Below are 17,210 nucleotides of genomic sequence, written 5' to 3'. Positions count from 1 at the left end.
TCTCTGGGCAACCTGTGCCAGTGTTCAGTCATCCTCACAGAAAAAAAAACTGTATCTCAGTTCATGCCCATCGCCTCTTGTCCTGTCACTGGACACCACTGAAAAGATACTGGCTCCGTCTTCTTTACACCCTCCTATCAGGTATTAATACACATGGGTAAAATTCCCCCTGAGCCTTCTACTTTCCAGACCAAGCTTTCTCAAACTCTACTTATATGGTAGACATTCCAGTCCCTTAACCATATTTGTGGCTTTTGCTGGATTTTCTCCTGTATGTCCTTGTCTTTCTTATAGTAGGGATCCCAGAATTGGACCCAGCAATTCAGACTTGTTTCATTACCATGATTGAGTAGAGAGAAAGGATAACCTTCCTTGACCTGCTGGCAACACTCTTGCTAAAACAGCCCAGGATGCTATTGGCCTTTTGTGTTGCAAGGGCATGTTGCCAGCTCACGGTCAACTTAGTGTCTACCAGAACCCTCATGTCTGTTTCTTCAAAGCCGCCGTGAACCCCCAGCGTGTGCTGGCAAAACCTTGCGGGGATTATTCCTCCACAGGCACAAGACCTTGCACTCCCCTTTGTTGAACAGCATAAGACTCCTGTCAGCCCAATTCTCCACCCTGTCTGGGTCCTTCTAAATGGTATTAAAACCCTCTGGTGTGTCAATCAGTCCTCCAAATTTCATTTGGTGCAAACTTGCTGAACGTATACTTTGCCTCATCATCCAGGTCTTTAAGGAAGATGTTAAACAACATTGCAACCACTATCAACCCATAGGATACGTCACAAGTGAATAGACTCATCTTGTCTTTGTGCCTCTGACCTCAACTCCTTCAGCCAGGCAGTTCAGTCTGTTTTCAGTTCACTTCATTGCCCACACAAATAGCCTGTGCTTATCAGTTGTCTGTGAGGACATCATGGTAAGCATCATCAAAGCTCTTGCTAAACTCAAGATAACCAACACCAAACACTCCTTTTTCACCCCCCATGGTAGTTATATCACTATATATATATATTTGGTCAGGCATGATTTCTCCTTCATAAATCTGTGCTGACTATTTACAAAAATTTCCTCATGTTCACATGTTTGGAAACAGGTTCTAGGATAATTTGCTCCTTCAGCTTCCCAGGGATTAAAATGAGGCTGAACAGTTTGTATTTACCCAGGTATTACTTCTTGCATTTGTTGAAGATAGGAGGGATATTTGCTCTCTTCCTCTCTTTAGGAACCTCTCCCAGTTGCCACTACCTTTCAAAGATAAACAAGTGTGGCCATTCTGAGGAATGATCGTGGCCAGTCCCCTCAGCACTCTGGGTGCATCCCAGTAGGTCCATGGCCTTACCTACGTCCAACTTGTTCAAATGTTACATAGCCTCACCCTACTTTACTGAGGGTATCCCATGCTCTTGTAATTCCTGTGGGCCTCAGAGACCTGAGATTCCTGGAGGCAAGTCTTACCAGCAAAGATAGAGGTGAAGAGGGCATTGAGTACCTTGGCCTTATCCATGTCTTTTGCCCCCAGATTCCCTGCTTTACTCAGCAATGAGACCATAGGTTTCCTAGTCTTCCTTTTCATTCAGATATACCTATGGAAGTCCTTCTTGTTGCCTTCCATGACCTTTATCAGTTTCAAATCCAGGTGGTTTGGCTTTCCTAACCACATTCTTGCATACTCAGACAATGTTTCTGAATTCCTCCTGGGTCATCTAACCTTGCTTCCACCTCTTGTACACTTCCTTTTTAACCCTGAGCTCAGTTAGGAGCTCCTTGCTCATCCACGCAGGCCTCCTGCTACTTTTGCTTGATTTTCTACTTGTTGGTATAGTCCTTTCTTGAGCTTGGAGGAAATGATCCTTGAAAAACAACTAGTTCTCCCGGTTCCCTCTTGTCTTCAGGTTCATCTCCCATGTTACTCTTCCAATCTGACCATGAAAAAGCCTGTTCCCCTGAAGTCCAGGGCTGTGATCATGCTATTTGCTTTGTTCCCTTCTGTCAGGATCTTGAACATCACAGTCTTATAGTTGTTGTAGCCAAGGCTGCCCCAGCTTTCTCATCACCACCAGTTCTTCCTTGTTTGTAAGTATGAGGGCCAGTAGAGTGTCATCTTGTCAGGTCCTTGATCACCTGTGTTGGGAAGTTATCATTAAAGAACTCCAGAAAACTCGTGGATTGCTTATGCCCTGCTATACTAGCAGATAGCTGGTTGATTAAAGTCTGCAATAAGGACCGAGCCTGTGAACCGAAGTCTTCTTCTAGTTTTCTGAAGAGGGCCTTATCCATTTCTCCCATATTAGGCAGTCTGTAGCAGACATCACCATAACAACACCACCTTTGGTCTGTCCTCCGATCCTAACCTATAATCTCTGAGCTGTCTCATCATCTGTCCCCAAGCAGAGCTCCATGCACTCCTGCTGCTTGCTCACATGAATGTCAATTGCCTTTCCTCATTGTCCTGGCTAGTCCTTTCTAAACAGCCTGGCACCACTCCAGTCATGTAAGTTATTCCACCATGTCTCTATGGTCGTGATGAGATCGTAATATTTCAAATGCATGAAGACCTCAATTTCCTCTGTGTGTTCCCCGTGTTGCGTGCATTAGCACACAGGCACTGCAGAAAGGCATTGGCTTGTGTTGATTTCTCAGAAAAAGTGTGAAAACTTGTTTTTGTATCTGCACTGGATATGGTGAAATGCATTTCAGCCCTGGTTTGTTGTTTCCATGGTCTTTTTTGTCCACACTGCCCTGAGGCCTTTGTTTTCCAAACCAGTCCAACACCTCCTCACTTGATTTTGGGCCATCATCTCTTTCCCCTATCATTCCTAGTTTAGAGCTCTCCTCACCAGGTTGGCCATCCTGTAGGAAAAGATGCTTTTGCCCTATGTGGTCAAATGGACTCTATGTCTTTCTAGCAACTTTTGATCCTAAAAGGGTGTCCTAAGTTTGTTAAATCTGAATAATTGCTGCTGACATCAGCTGTGCAACTAGTTATTGATCCAAAGGATCCACCCCCTCCTCCACAAGCATTTCTCTCTTCTCAGTAGGAACAAGGAAAATGCCACCTGAGAGCCTATTCCCTTGCCCCTTGTCCCTAGAAGCATACAGTCATGCTTGATACGCATCAGGCCTCCCCTGGCAGTACTGTTGATGCCCACATGGAAAAGCAGCAGTAGGCTGCTGGACAAGCCTCAACAGTTGGTCCACAATGTCCTGGATCCAAGTCCCTAGCAAGCAGTAAACCTCCCTAGAAAGCAGGTCAGAGAGGCAGATAGGGGAGCCTCCAACACCTTAAATGGGGAGAGTTGGGGACACACCTCAACAGATGTCTTGACAGCATAGAATCATACACACAATAGTCCAGGTTTGAAAGGACTTTTTGAATATCATTTAGTTCCAATGCCTCTGCCATGGGAAGGGACATCTTTCACTACATCAGATTGCTCAAAGCCCCATCTAACCTGACCCTGAATACTTCCAATGAAGGGGCATCCACAAGTTCTCTGGGGAACCTTTTCCATTGTTTCATCACCCTCATCATTAAAAAAAAGAAACAAAAATTCTTCCTTGTGTCCTCTTTCAGTTTTAAACTGTTACTGTCCTGTTAGTATAGGCCCTGGAAAAAACTCTTTCTCCATCTTTGTTGTAACACCCCTTTTAAGTATTGAAAGGCCACAATAAGGCCTCCCTAAAGCCTTCTCTCTTCTCCAGGTTGAATAACCCCAAATCCCTCAGTCTTTCTTCATGTAGGAGAGCTGTTCCAGCCCTCTGATCATTTTCATGGCACTACTCTGGACCCACTCAAACAGGTCCCTGTTTTAGTGCTGTTGGGAACCCCAGAGCTGGATGCAGTACTCCAGGTGGTGTCTCGTGAGAGTTGAGTAGAGGAGGAGAATCACTTCCCTTGACCTGCTTGATTTTGCACTATAATAGATAAAACAATAAACTCCTAACTTTTACAGATGAAGAAAAGAGTAATACTGAGGAATTTTCATTATTATGTTATGAATATATGCTTTCTGACATACTTGCATTCATATTTCTTATGACTGTGCTAAAATGTACGTTAACTTTACTCGAGCGCCACGGAGGGGGAGGGGAGGGAAGGGAAGGGAAGGGAAGGGAAGGGAAGGGAAGGGAAGGGAAGGAAAAGGACTGATTTTATCCCAATAATATAAAGGATTAACTGTCAAAATCACTACAAATTGGACAAGACACACACAAAAGAACTGATAACACTATAAAAACCTCATAGAGTATGCACAGTTCATAAGTAAAAAAGAAAAAGGTAATTACCCTTGAAAGATACATTTTTGAAATAAATGAAGACATAAAGGATATTTAATAAAATATGAAGTTATTTTTCAACTGGCTGGTCGACTTCTTGAAAGTCAACAGAAACCCCTTATCTATTTAATAAATTTTTTAATTTCATTAAAAATATTTCTCCATTTTATCAGCATGGAAATGATCTCAATTCAAACTAACTACGGTACTTAAAGTCAGTCATTTATATTACATTTCCAAAAACTTTTGTAACGGGAATACAGCTATGTTTTTTAAATAATTTCTTGATTTTTTCACATCTTGATAATATACTTCTTATTTATGAAGAAGTCATTTACCAAATATACAATGAATAAATATGACATTTACAAAAAAATGAATCTTAGATTGACTATTTTACTTCATTACATCATTGAATAAATGTGGACAGTAAAACTATTAGTCAATGTTAAATTTAAATAACAAATGTGAATTTTAATAGTTTCAATAACAACCTTAATAATAGAACTTCTACATTGTTATGTATCTATCAAACCAGCTAACTAGGTATATTCTTAGTAGGTACTCATAACAGCAGGTCTCTTGATTGGAAACATACTCTTGACCTTAGTTATTGAGACAAGAGCATAAACAACATTTAGCGCTGCTTTCCAAAATCCCTTTCACTATTCTGCAGCACTAGGGCTTGAGAAGAAAAATCTACTCTGTTCAAATTTGGAAAATAAACAAAATCAAACCTTTCCCCCACCACCATGAATGAATGAAGATTGTGAAAGGGTTGCAGATGTTAATAAAAATTCTTATAACATTCCTCACGCATGTTTTGTCTTCACTATCTGTGCATTACCACTAGAAATAAATTGACAGAGTTGTGAGAAATAGAGCTTGGGTCTCCTACAGGGTTATCAGGGTAGAAAGAATGAGCCCAAATACCCAGAGTGTCGTAACATCGTCCTCGGTCATATTTACCAATTACTGTCAGCTTCTAATAGTCCCTAGACTTGAACATCAATCTCCATGGGTTTTCCCTACTCTACCATCATAAATAAGGGAAATTAAAAAAAAGGTTGATTTGCTTTGTGAACACCATCTTTTGTTTTCACAATTTACATGTGTCTTTTATGTGTCTTTCTCAAATTAATATAATCTAATTCCTTCATATGCTGTGAAAATACCTTTGGAAGTGATGAAATGCCTCTGAAAAACTGGAAATTCTGGAAAACTCCTCACAAACCATAGGATCAAGTGTTCTGGTGATCTTGAGCAAAAGTTTTAGCTGCAATATCTTTGAAATATGGTTTGATTTTTATTGACCTTTAAATTAATTGAAATTAAAGCTAATGCTCTATAAAGAAAAAAACTTACAACAATGAAACTTTTTAGCATTTTTGTATTGGTTTTAGATATCCTTAGTCCTGACCAATTGTATTAAAAAAAGAAATCTGGTCTCTGTCCCTTTCCAGTTTTGGGGAAAGCAGACCTGAAAAGGTTCACAGTGTTCAGAAAAGTTAGGTAAATCAGGACTTAAGTGTTGCTTTAAACAAAGACTTTGAAAAAAAAAAAAAAAAAAAAATATCATGGTAAGATTGTTCATAATCAACCACATTTAAAATGAACTTTTTTACAATCACATTCAACATCAAGCTCTAGAAAGCACATTGTCCCAGTTATGAAGAGGATGGAAAGTCCTTTCATTGACTGATGCAACTGTGCCATCTATTTTGTGCTTTCCAGCCAAGAAGGGAATGCTCAGTAATAGTGTTAATAGTGTTAAGGGACTCTGGAAGAGGGTTTGCATATCACAGTACCTGCAGGGCTTGTTGTTAGGCACTGAATCTAACAATGTTTTAAAGTACAACATGCATTTAGCTCCCAGTTATCTTTCTCCTACAAGTTTATGCAATTGTCATTTTTACATTTAAACCCATCTTTCTGTTTGTCTTATTAAAAAGCCCTGTTTTGTTTTGTTTTGTTTCTATTTTTAGTCTACTGGCTTTCAGAGGATTGGATGAGAAAGAGAGAGTTATGATGGAGAAAAGAGTAAGCCAAAGAGACTTCTAATTTCTCTTTTTTAGTGACAGGGGATAGCTTAACCTGAACTCTGTTTTATATGACTTAATTGTCACAATTTGACATTTCAGGAACAAAATACAGGAAACGTCTGTAGAGATTCATCAATCTCTTTTGCACACACTAAATAGGTAAAACTGTTGGGCAAAGGCTGAGAGCAATTTTGGGGTGGGATTTTTTTGGCAGCACAGTCTTTGTGCAGTCATGCACAAGCAGATTTCATCAGTCCACATGAAGCCAGGTAGTTCACCTGGAGGTAGAAAACATCTTTCTTTCTTTCTTTCTTTCTTACATGAAAAAGACTGTAGAACACGAGTAAGAAAACTCAGGAACATGGAAAAGGTAGCAGAGTGAGGAAGAAGAAGAACCAAAGATGAAGAATACATAGGATCTTTTTCAATGTTTCATGTAACTCCATAACCGACTACCCTTATTTAGCCTTTCTATTCCATAAGCATGAAGAGGCAAAAATGGAAAGACTTGTTCTGTATGCATGCTTTACAAATATATAAAGTGTAACAGTTCTTGGCCTAAGAAGTTTATAATAAAAAGGGAGCTCTGTGTAAAAAAAGAAGAAAAAATACCCAAAACATAATAACCTGGTTTATCCTAGGGACATCTATCATGGATCTTACTAAACCTCATTAATTAAACGTAATCAATGGGAAATTACATTTGTAATTAAATGGGAAACTTTAGTGCTGAGGATACTAGGCTAAGTTATTCAGAGCAGGTATTTGGCTGGAAGGCAACAGAGCAGCAACTTGAAAATAGTACCAACAATTGTCCTTTATTACTTCACTAAGACAGTGATGACTTCTTTTCGATGTAACAGACATGCATTTTTCAGTATCGCTTTACGGAATAGTAAGATCAACTTTATATATTCTTGCAGTTTTAGTGTTAGTTGTGTGTTTTGCAACAGATAAGACTGAATGAAGAAATTACTACATTTGCACTTGAATACAGAACACAGTCCACATATTCAGTGGTAAATGGAAAGAGAATTATTTACTTTTAGACTCATAGAATCCTAGAATTGTCTAGGTTGGAAGGGTCCTTTAAGATCATCGAGTCCATCCATCAGCCTAACAGTGCCAAACCCACCACTAAACCATGTCTTTAAGCACCATGTCTACCCATCTTTTAAAAACCTCCAGGGATAGTGATTCCACCACTTCTCTGGGGAGCCTGTTCCAATGCATGATAACCTTTTCTGTGAAGAATTTTTTCCTAATATCCAATATAAAACTCACCTGGCGTAAGTTGAACCCATTTCTTCTCATCCTATCACTTGGCACTAAGGAGAAGAGGTCAGCCCCCACGTCGCTATAACCTCCTTTCAGGTAGTTGTAGAGCAATAAAGTCTCCCCTCAGCCTCCTTTTCTCCAGGCTAAACAACCCCAGTTCCCTCAGCTGCTTCTCATAAGACTTGTGCTCTAGACCCTTCACAAGCTTCATTGCCTTTCTCTGGACGGACTCCAGAACCTCAATGTTTTTCTTGTAGTGAGGAGCCCAAAACTGAACACAGTATTCAAGGTGCGCCCTTACCAGAGCCAAGTACAAGGGGACTGTCACTTCCCTAGTCCTGCTGGCTACAACGTTCTTGTTACAAGATAGGATTCTGTTGGCCGCCTTGGCCACCTGGGCACACTGCTGGCTCTTTTTCAGCCAGCTTTCAACTAGTAACCCCAGGTCCTTTTCTGCTGGTCATCTTTCCAACCACTCTTCCCCAAGACTGTAGCGCTGCATGGGATTGCTGTGTCCCAAGCGCAGGACCCAGCACTTGGCTTTGTTGAAACTCACCATTGGCCTCAGCCCATCAATCCAGCCTGTCCAGATACCTCTGTAGAGCCTTCCTACCCTCAGGTCAATGTTCCCACCTAACTTGGTGTCAACTGCAAACTTACTGAGGGTGCACTCGATCCCCTCATCCAGGTTGTTGATAAAGATATTAAAGAGAACTGGCCCCAGCACTGAGCCCGGGGGAACACCACTTGTGACCAGCCATGAGCTGGATTTAACTTCATTCACCACCATTCTCTGGGCATGGCAATCCAGCCAGTTTTTCACCAGGTGAAGAGAACACCCATCCAAGGCATGAGCAGTCAATTTCTCCAGGATGATGCTGTGGGAAACAGTATCAAAGGCTTTACTAAAGTCCAGGTAAACACCATCCACAGCCTTTCCCTCTTCCACTAGGTGGCTCAACTTGCCATAGAAGGAGATCAGGTTTGTCAAGCAGGACCTGCCTTTCATAAATCCGTGCTGACTGGGCCTGTCCGCCTGGTTGTCCTGCCTGTGCCATGTAATGGCACTCAGGATGATCTGCACCATAACCTTCCCAGGCACTGAGGTCAGACTGACCGGAGTATAGTTCCCTGGATCCTCCCTCTGCCCTTTCCTGTGGATGGGCACCACGTTTGCTAACCTCCAGTGAACTGGGACCTCCCTGGTTAGCCAGGACTGCTAATAAATGATGGAAAATGGCTTGATGAGCACTTCCACCAGCTTCCTCAGTACCATCAGGTGGATCCCATCTGGTCCCATAGACTTCTGTGTGTCTAAATGGTGTAGCAGGTCCTTCACCATTTCCCCTTGGATTATGGCTAGTTCATTCTGATCCCCACCCCTGTCTAGTAGTTCAGGGGGCTGAGTAATCACAGAACAACTGAGTACAATATAAGACCCAGGGAGATCTCTCAGAAGGGAAGATTGAGAAATGGGAAATCTAGAAAGTGTGAATCAAAGTTAAAGTGTCACTGGCATTTCTGCTTTTCTTTATTTTCTGGTCCTGCCTGGAAAAGAACCTAGCAATTCAGAAACTGTAAGGCATAATTACTGTAACAATAACTACATGTCCTGCATTTGTCTAATAAATGGAGGAAAAGGCTGGAAAGAAATCATCTTTGAAACTATTAAATGTATTTTAGAACCATAAGACTATAAACACCTGGTTTATCATCAACAGCAATCACTGAGTTGAACTACTAGAAGCACATGGTAATTCTAGATGTTCAAAATAAATAAAGAGATAATAAACAGTCTACAATTCATTTGGAATGAAATAATTTATACATAGAAAAAGTGAGAATTTCAAGAACTTTCAACATCATTAATACAGAGAAAATTTTATGCAGCTTATAAAAAAATTCCATGTTTTCAACACTATCAGGATCTTTATGTACTGCATTACTGCGGATAATAGATGAAATAAATATTCTTTGTAACTTGTATTGTAGCTGCTTATTTTATATGTTTTGTTATTTTTAGTTATGTGGACACAGTCCTCTTTTTCTCATTGAGACTCATAGATTTTCCACTGGCAGCATGGCAATAGGGACATCACAGAAGAGAGCTATAAGATACATTGCAAGGTGTGATAGAGAAAATTACAGTAGCGAATGTAGATAATTGAAATCTAGATTTTAGGCATGTGAAAAAGAGAGCTCTTCAGTTTGGAAATGTTTGAGAACAAGACTTTGAGTAAGAATTTAAATATTGTTGAACGTCCAAGGTAAAGGACTGGGAGGAAGCAAAGCTGATTGACTTTCAGTGTAGCTTAGAGGCAGAAAAGAGTGTACTCTCATCAAGTACCACAAAGATGAGATCTCAAATGGGAGACTCAGATGAGCTTTCCACTGGGAATGATAAAGTCATCTGTTCAGCTTCTGTTTTTAATTTTTAGTAGTCTTGGCACTTAAAACAGTGGGGGGTGAGTTGAATTTTGACCATGTTTCTCAGTTACAGCAGTATCATTAGATTGTTCTAGGATTCATGAATCCTGTTGTCAGTCTCCAGGCAGATGTCACTGAAAAATTCTGTGTGCTTTTAATTTCTCACACCCTTTTCCTGCCATGAGCTATCTGTTCTCTGGAACGGGGCAGTCTACCTAATTTCTGAGGTGACCTAATATCTTGCAGCCAGGTTGAAATTTTCAGTATCCTTAGTTCATGGTCTTTTACTTGTTTTACAAACCCAAGTTTAAGGCAGAAAGCTCAGAGATGTGTTTTACTGATGTTCAGTTAAAATCTGATAGTAATGAATTCAGAAGAGGTCTGCCATGTAAAGTGTGGCTGAAGCATAGATGTTGAAAAAAACGGTCCTACAAAAAACATAGCTGAAAGTACTTAAAACAAGTAATTAAAGAGGTTGCTTAAAATAAATTATGTTTCCCTCATGGAGAAAAGATATGGAGAATAAAAATCAGTAAATAACTTGCTAAGAGGAATATTTTTTTAAAACTCCAGAGCTGAAGAACAGTAACAGGAAGACAACAGGAAGATTTACATTGTCCAGAAGACCAATACAATCATAACATGTATGCATTTGTCTTCCAAATGCTAATATCTGTTATTAATGTTTTATTAATGACACAAAAAATATTCTAAAAGTGCCTCAAATATATAACAGCTTTGACATGTTCTTCAGTTGTGTGTTTGTACGTATATCTACTTGTACTCTTACTGGCTCAGGACCAAGACTGTATATGTTTAAAACTGTAAACATTTTCCGTGTTTAGCCCTTCGGGTAGAAAGTATACCATGTCAAGATGCAGTTTTATTTAAGACTATCAAAAAAAGAGTTTGCAGTAAATCGGTTATTGGATTATGTCCACACAATTCATTCAAATACAGAAAGAACTGGAAAATAAGCATCACACATTGTTACATGATGCAGAAATAGTGGAGTCTGCACATAAACTTATTGAATCAGTTTTATTCAAGAATAAATTTAAGCTTAGAAATCTATTTACAAGTGTAATTTAGGCAGCAAAAGACAATGATGAATAGTTGTTTCATTTATCTGATTCAGTAAACACTTACTGTATGTGCATCCATACACTTCAATGCGCATTCCAATTCTGCCATTTGGATTCCAGTCCAAAGGCACAAAACGGAGAAATCTTGCTTTAATCGAATGCTGAAGCTTATAGTATACGACACTGTCTGCATTTGTGTTTCCAGAAAAGGCCTACAAGAAAATGAAAAAGAAATCAGCCACATCCATATTGAATACAGAAATATATGGAAGTATTGCTGATCTTTTTATTTTAAACCTTCATCTGGCAAACAGTCAAGCACAGGAATAAAATTTAATTGTCAGTGAATTCTATAGGAACAACTGCTGAATCAATCTTTGTTATTTTTCTGGATTAAGTGTTAAGTCATCTCTGTATTTAGCATTGACACCACACTCATTAAAAATCTTACACCTACTAATACTTAATTGAAAGAAAAATTCTAAAACGAAACATTTCATTTACAAAATGTGTAAAACATTCTGACATTTTAGTGTATTGTACCATCTAATAATTTTTCATAACACAACAGAGTGAGCTCTATGACTTCCTCTTACCGAAAGGCTAGATAAATTTCATTGCAAGCCTGTGTTTTAGATGCATAGGATGCTGAATCCAAAAAGTTCTTACACTGACAGACTATGGTGTTGAAAGACTCTGGTTCCAACCTAAAGAATCCAGAGAATTCTAAAAGGATTTTAACTGAGTGTTCTGTTGAAAAAGAAAAATCTAAATTTCAACTTTTTCTTTTCCCAGGTGAGAGACTAAAAAAAATATTGAAGTATTATCATAGATAAATTTTTGGGGCAATATTTAACAGATAAGAGTACTTTCCTTTTTTTTTTTTTTTTTTTGCATAATGAAAACATAAAGAAATGTAAAGAAATGCAAAGAAGAACGTAAAAAATCTAGAGAGATGTAATCATGATCTTTAGCATCCTAAAGACTGGAGAATATCTTCTGGGTTTTTTTTTGGTTATATGTTAAGGTGTGTAGGATTTTTTCCTCATTGCCTGTTTGTGATATGTGAAGCTCAAAGACTTTGTTCACATATTTTGCATCTAAATATCTGATAAATTAGACAGAAATAGCTCTCTGAAATACTTTGATGAGCAGAATTAAAAAGAGTATACATTTCTGGATATATGGACAGTACTGCTGCTGTAGCTATAAGCCGCAGATGTTGCAACTGCAGAAGTATATAGAAACCAACATCTTTAGGTATACAGCTTCTCTTTCCATAAGTTTTTGAAGCAAAGGTGAGCTTCATTGCATTGGGTGCCCTCCTATACATGAATTTTGCACCTTCCCTCCCTTGTAATAGTAAAATCTTAACAAATTCTTATCTCTAAATATTCAATAGAAAAAGAAAAGAAAAAAGAAAACAGCTAGTGGATGGGCTCATTACAGCTAACCCTTTAAGCTAGTAATAAACAATGAGAGTTAGTGACTCTGAATGTCCACACCACTTTTCAGCTTTATGCTTTAGAATTTCACTATCACAGCAGGTGAAGGTGGAAACATGCCAAAACAAATACCAGAGAAGAGTTACTATTTGGAGGGTGAGACCCTTTCAGAACTTTTGTCCCTTTAAGTCCTTATTTGCAGTCTGTAACAAATAGAGCTTCCAAAGAAAGCATCAATTAGTTTGTTGACTGAACCAGAACCCAGGCCCCAGAATTTTAAGTACTGTGAGCAAATGAAGTGTTCAATTAAGGTTTAATTTTTTTTTCCAAAATAATTTTCAGAGGGCAGCCATCTCATGAAAATTAGTTGTTGAGTCCAGAGTGCATATTCCTTAGTTTTTTACGTCTGGGTATACTTAAGCCATGTGTTCCTAATCTAAAATTATTTTTTTGACTTCAATAATGGCCTACAAGTAATTCAAACTACTTTTTAAACCATTCAGAATGGTCAATTTAGAAATCGATACATTTAGCTGTCATATTACAAAGCCTTTATCTGGGAAGAACACATTTTAAAGTGTATCAATTGAGTTGAGTATTAAATGGGTCTTTATTGCTTGATTTTAAACACTTTAAAGGTTAAAATACATAGTTTGGAGCTTTTTTCAATTTTAATCCTTTTCACAGGAAAGAGAAAGAGGAGGCAGTCAGGCACCTTTTCCTCCAGACTACAAATACTAAAGGCATACCCAAAGCCTATGAAAGTAGGCTGTAGGCTTTTCAGAGGAGAAGCATATTAAATGTGACAAGTACACCCGTCTTTACAGTAGAACACAATTGCTGTTTCACAGTTCAATCCAACAATCGTTTAAATAAACAACAATTATAACCATTTAGTGAGCTTCCTTCCTCCCACCCCAGCCTTCTTCAGCCTTCTTCAGACTGTTCAGATCACTTCATTCTTGTGCAAAACCACTTGAAGTGAACATGCCATTCTCTAGATTATGTAGATTTCTCACAACCTGCACAGGCATTTGATGGTTAAAAAGACTTAATGTGACTCTCAGTTAATATAAATGTTACACACAGTAAGCATTGTTTGCATAAATATTAATAGGGTTGTAAAGCTAACCCCTCCAATGTAACTGTCTACTGAATCTTAGTTAATGCTTTTACAGATACTATATTATACTGCTTTCTAATAACATGAAGACATGCCATCTTTCTCAAAGAATGCAGCTTTTGAAACATGGAAACACTATAATGCTGTTAGCCTTAAACACTAGCAGGTGCACTCAGGAGCATAGATGTCTAAGTAGATAGCTCTTCATGGCCTCTTTTATTCCACGAAAGTGAAGTACACCAGGCTGTACAGAAGCCTGAATTGAGGGCCTACTCTCAAACTTGTTTTAACCCTCTTATTTAACTTCTAACCCTGTAGTTTACTTCAAGCTATTTTAACCCTGCTTTGAAGACAGAATTATTCAGTTCATTATGGCATCAGAAATCACACATGTGCTCCAGACTGTATTAGTAAAGCTAAATCCTCTGTGTTGAAGGGTGTCATCAAACTCAGAACAATTGTGAAGGTAAGCTTACATCAAGATAATGTAAAAAGGAAGTTATCTGTTTCCCTCTCCATCCTACATCTAGAAAGCAAATAGGTTTTTAGACCAGGGGTAACACCAAGCATCATGTCCAAAATTTCCTCAGCCAGTCAAAAAGTCCCCCATAGGTAAAGGTGTGTATACGATATGCACTGTGTATGCTGAGCCATACTTTAGATGACCTAGAACAGGTAACGCTCATTTGTGAATGCAACTCCTACTGTATAATAAACTATCTATGCACTGTAAAATATACTATTGGACTAAATAATATGCGCAATGTTTTTACATATATTGTGTATTTATTGTAAGAAATATATTTATTACAAATGTTACTTTGTATTAAATACAAATATTACTATTTTAAATAAGTATACTTAGATGAAAATTCCCATTTCTTGCTTAATGACAAGAACTGGAACAGGACCCCAACCTGGATAATTTTGTTGGAAGAGGAAGTTTAGCAGTGAGGTACAAGTGTACCTCAAGAATGGTCTGAGCTCGTCGTGTGTTTTATGAGTTCTACTACCAAAACCTGCAAAAGCAACTAAGAGATGTTCCTATAAAATACTTGACATTGTTGCATGATGATGTTTATGCTTTGGAAACACTGTCAAGCCAAACTGCCTGTAAAAGGCTTTCTGCTTATGACACACACCAAAACTGTAGTTGGTACTAGTGCCGGGGTAGTCAGGAAGGGAATAGAAATCTCAGTAGGCTACTGGAGATATCTATATAGGTCATACAGAAAAAAAAAACCAAACCAAAAAACTGGCTAGAAAATCATCATAAATTCTTTCCATAGGGACATAGTCCATTGCCAAGTTCTGATGCACTTACATCCTCTGCAAGTTTTGCATGTCATCTGACCAATATTATGGTCAAAAGAAAAATATCTGACTGGTTGTAGCAATAACATGATTTCGAAGCAAAAAAGTGGAGGGATCTTAAAATCACTAGCATGCTGCAACCATAACTAACTAATGTCAGATGTATTGATGTCATGCACAAGATATTATGTTTGCCCTCACATTCAGTGGTTCCCTCAATCTATCATCTTCCTTGGTTAAAATGGAGTTTGGGCTTGTTTGCTTTTTCATTTGTTTGGTTATTAGGGGGTTTATTTTATAAATATTTCTAATGTGCTTGTCTAAAATATTTCAGATATTTGTGGCATACTGATTTCATCATTTAATATTATGAACTTGAGCAATGCGATTCACAAAGTACAATTCTATTTGAACACAATGTTATTTGAAAAACACAAAATAAACAAAAATAATTCTAAAAAGTCCTGTGAAAGAAGAGATTTTAAAGGCTACTACATCTATAATTTTATTTTTCACTTAGTGTTTTTGCAGTCCTTTAAGAATGTTTTAAGGAATACTGTCAACATTATATTTTAAATAACTTTTAATTCATTGTGCTGTAGAATTTGCCAGTAAAGCACAATATATTCTACTTTTAGATCACAGAATCGTCAGGGTTGGAAGGGACCTCTGGAGATCATCTAGTCCAACCCCCCCACCAGAGCAGGGTCACCTATAACAGGTTGCCCAGGACACCGTCCAGGAGGGTTTTGAATGTCTCCAGAGTGGGAGACTCCACAACCTCTCTGAGCAGCCTGTTCCAGTGCTCCACTACCCTCAAAGGAAAGAAGTTCCTTCTCATGTTAAGATGGAACTTCCTATGTTCAAGCTTGTGCCCATTACCTCTTGTCCTATCACTGGGCACCACTGAAAAAAGATTGTTCTCATCCCCCTGGCACCCTCCCTTTAAGTCTTTATAGCCATTGATAAGATGTCCTTTCAGTCTTCTTTTCTCTAGACTAAAAAGACCCATGTGCCTCAGCCTTTCCTCATAAGAGAGATGCTCAAATCCTGTAATCATCTTAGTAGCCCTTTGCTGGACCCTCTCCAGCAGATCCCTGTCCTTCTTGAACTGGGGAGCCCAGAACTGGACACAGTACTCCAGATGCGGCCTCACCAGGGCAGAGTAGAGGGGGGGGGTGACCTTCCTCGGACCTGCTGGCCACACTCTTCTTTATGCACCCCAGGATGCCATTCGCCTTCTTGGCCACCAGGGCACATTGCTGACTCTCGGTCATCCTGTTGTCCACCAGGACTCCCAGGTCCCTCTCTGCAGAGTTGCTCTCCAGGTCAGCCCCTAATCTGTACTGATGCATGGGGTTATTCCTCCCCAGGTGCAGTACCCTATACTTGCCCTTGTTGAACTTCATTAGGTTCCTCTCCGCCCCACTCTCCAGCCTGTCCAGGTCAGCCACTCGTCCCAGTCTTGTGTCGTCAGCAAACTTGACTTATGTCATAGAGCAAACTCTATCCCTTCATCCAGATCATTGATGAATATATTGAACAGGACTGCACCCAGTACTGACCCCTGAGGGACACCCCTTGTTACTGACCTCCAACTAGACTCTGCACCACTAACCGCAACCCTCTGAGCTCTATCTGTCAGCCACTGTTCAATCCACCCCACTGTCCATTCATCTAACCCATACTTCCTAAGCTTGGCTGCGAGGAGATGTGGGAGACAGTGTCGAAAGCCTTACTGAAATCAAGGTAGACAACATCCACTGCCCTCCCCTGATCCACCATCCAGTCATACCATCATAGAAGGCTATCAGATTAGTCAGACATGACTTCTCCTTGGTGAATCCATATTGGCTACTTCTGATAACCTTCTTTTCATCCAGGTGCTTTGAGATGATACCCAGAACAAGCTGTTCCATCATCTTTCCAGGGATGGAGGTGAGGCTGACGGGCCTGTAGTTTCCCATGTCCTCCTTCTTGCTCTTTTGAAGACTGGAGTGACATTGGCTTTCCTCCAGTCCTCAGGCACCTCACCTGTTCTCCAGGACCTTTCAAAGATTATGGAGAGCAGCTCAACAATGACTTCCTCCAGCTCCCTCGGCACTCGAGGATGCACCCCATCAGGCCCCATGGACTTGTGGATACCCAGTTTATCTAACTGATCTCTAACTTGTTCCTCATCAACCAAGGGAAAGTCTTGCTTCCTCCAGACT

The 17,210-nt window shown here is 39.4% G+C and overlaps 1 protein-coding gene across 1 annotated transcript in view; it reads right to left on the bottom strand.

The window, feature by feature from the left end:
- CNTNAP4 (contactin associated protein-like 4) overlaps positions 1-17,210 on the bottom strand; it is a gene marked incomplete at its 5' end in the record, with an annotated part of 211,049 nt that overhangs the window by 78,721 nt on the left and 115,118 nt on the right. Inside the window, one exon of the mRNA XM_009885846.1 lies at positions 11,180-11,327. Within this exon, the coding sequence (XP_009884148.1) occupies positions 11,180-11,327 (148 nt within the window). The remainder of the gene's footprint in view (positions 1-11,179; positions 11,328-17,210) is intronic.

Source organism: Charadrius vociferus, unplaced genomic scaffold, assembly GCF_000708025.1.
Source record: "Charadrius vociferus isolate BGI_N301 unplaced genomic scaffold, ASM70802v2 scaffold235, whole genome shotgun sequence".
Lineage (NCBI taxonomy): Eukaryota > Metazoa > Chordata > Aves > Charadriiformes > Charadriidae > Charadrius > Charadrius vociferus.
The sequence above is the reverse complement of the archived record's forward strand: the minus strand, read 5'-3'. Positions and strand labels throughout refer to the sequence as shown.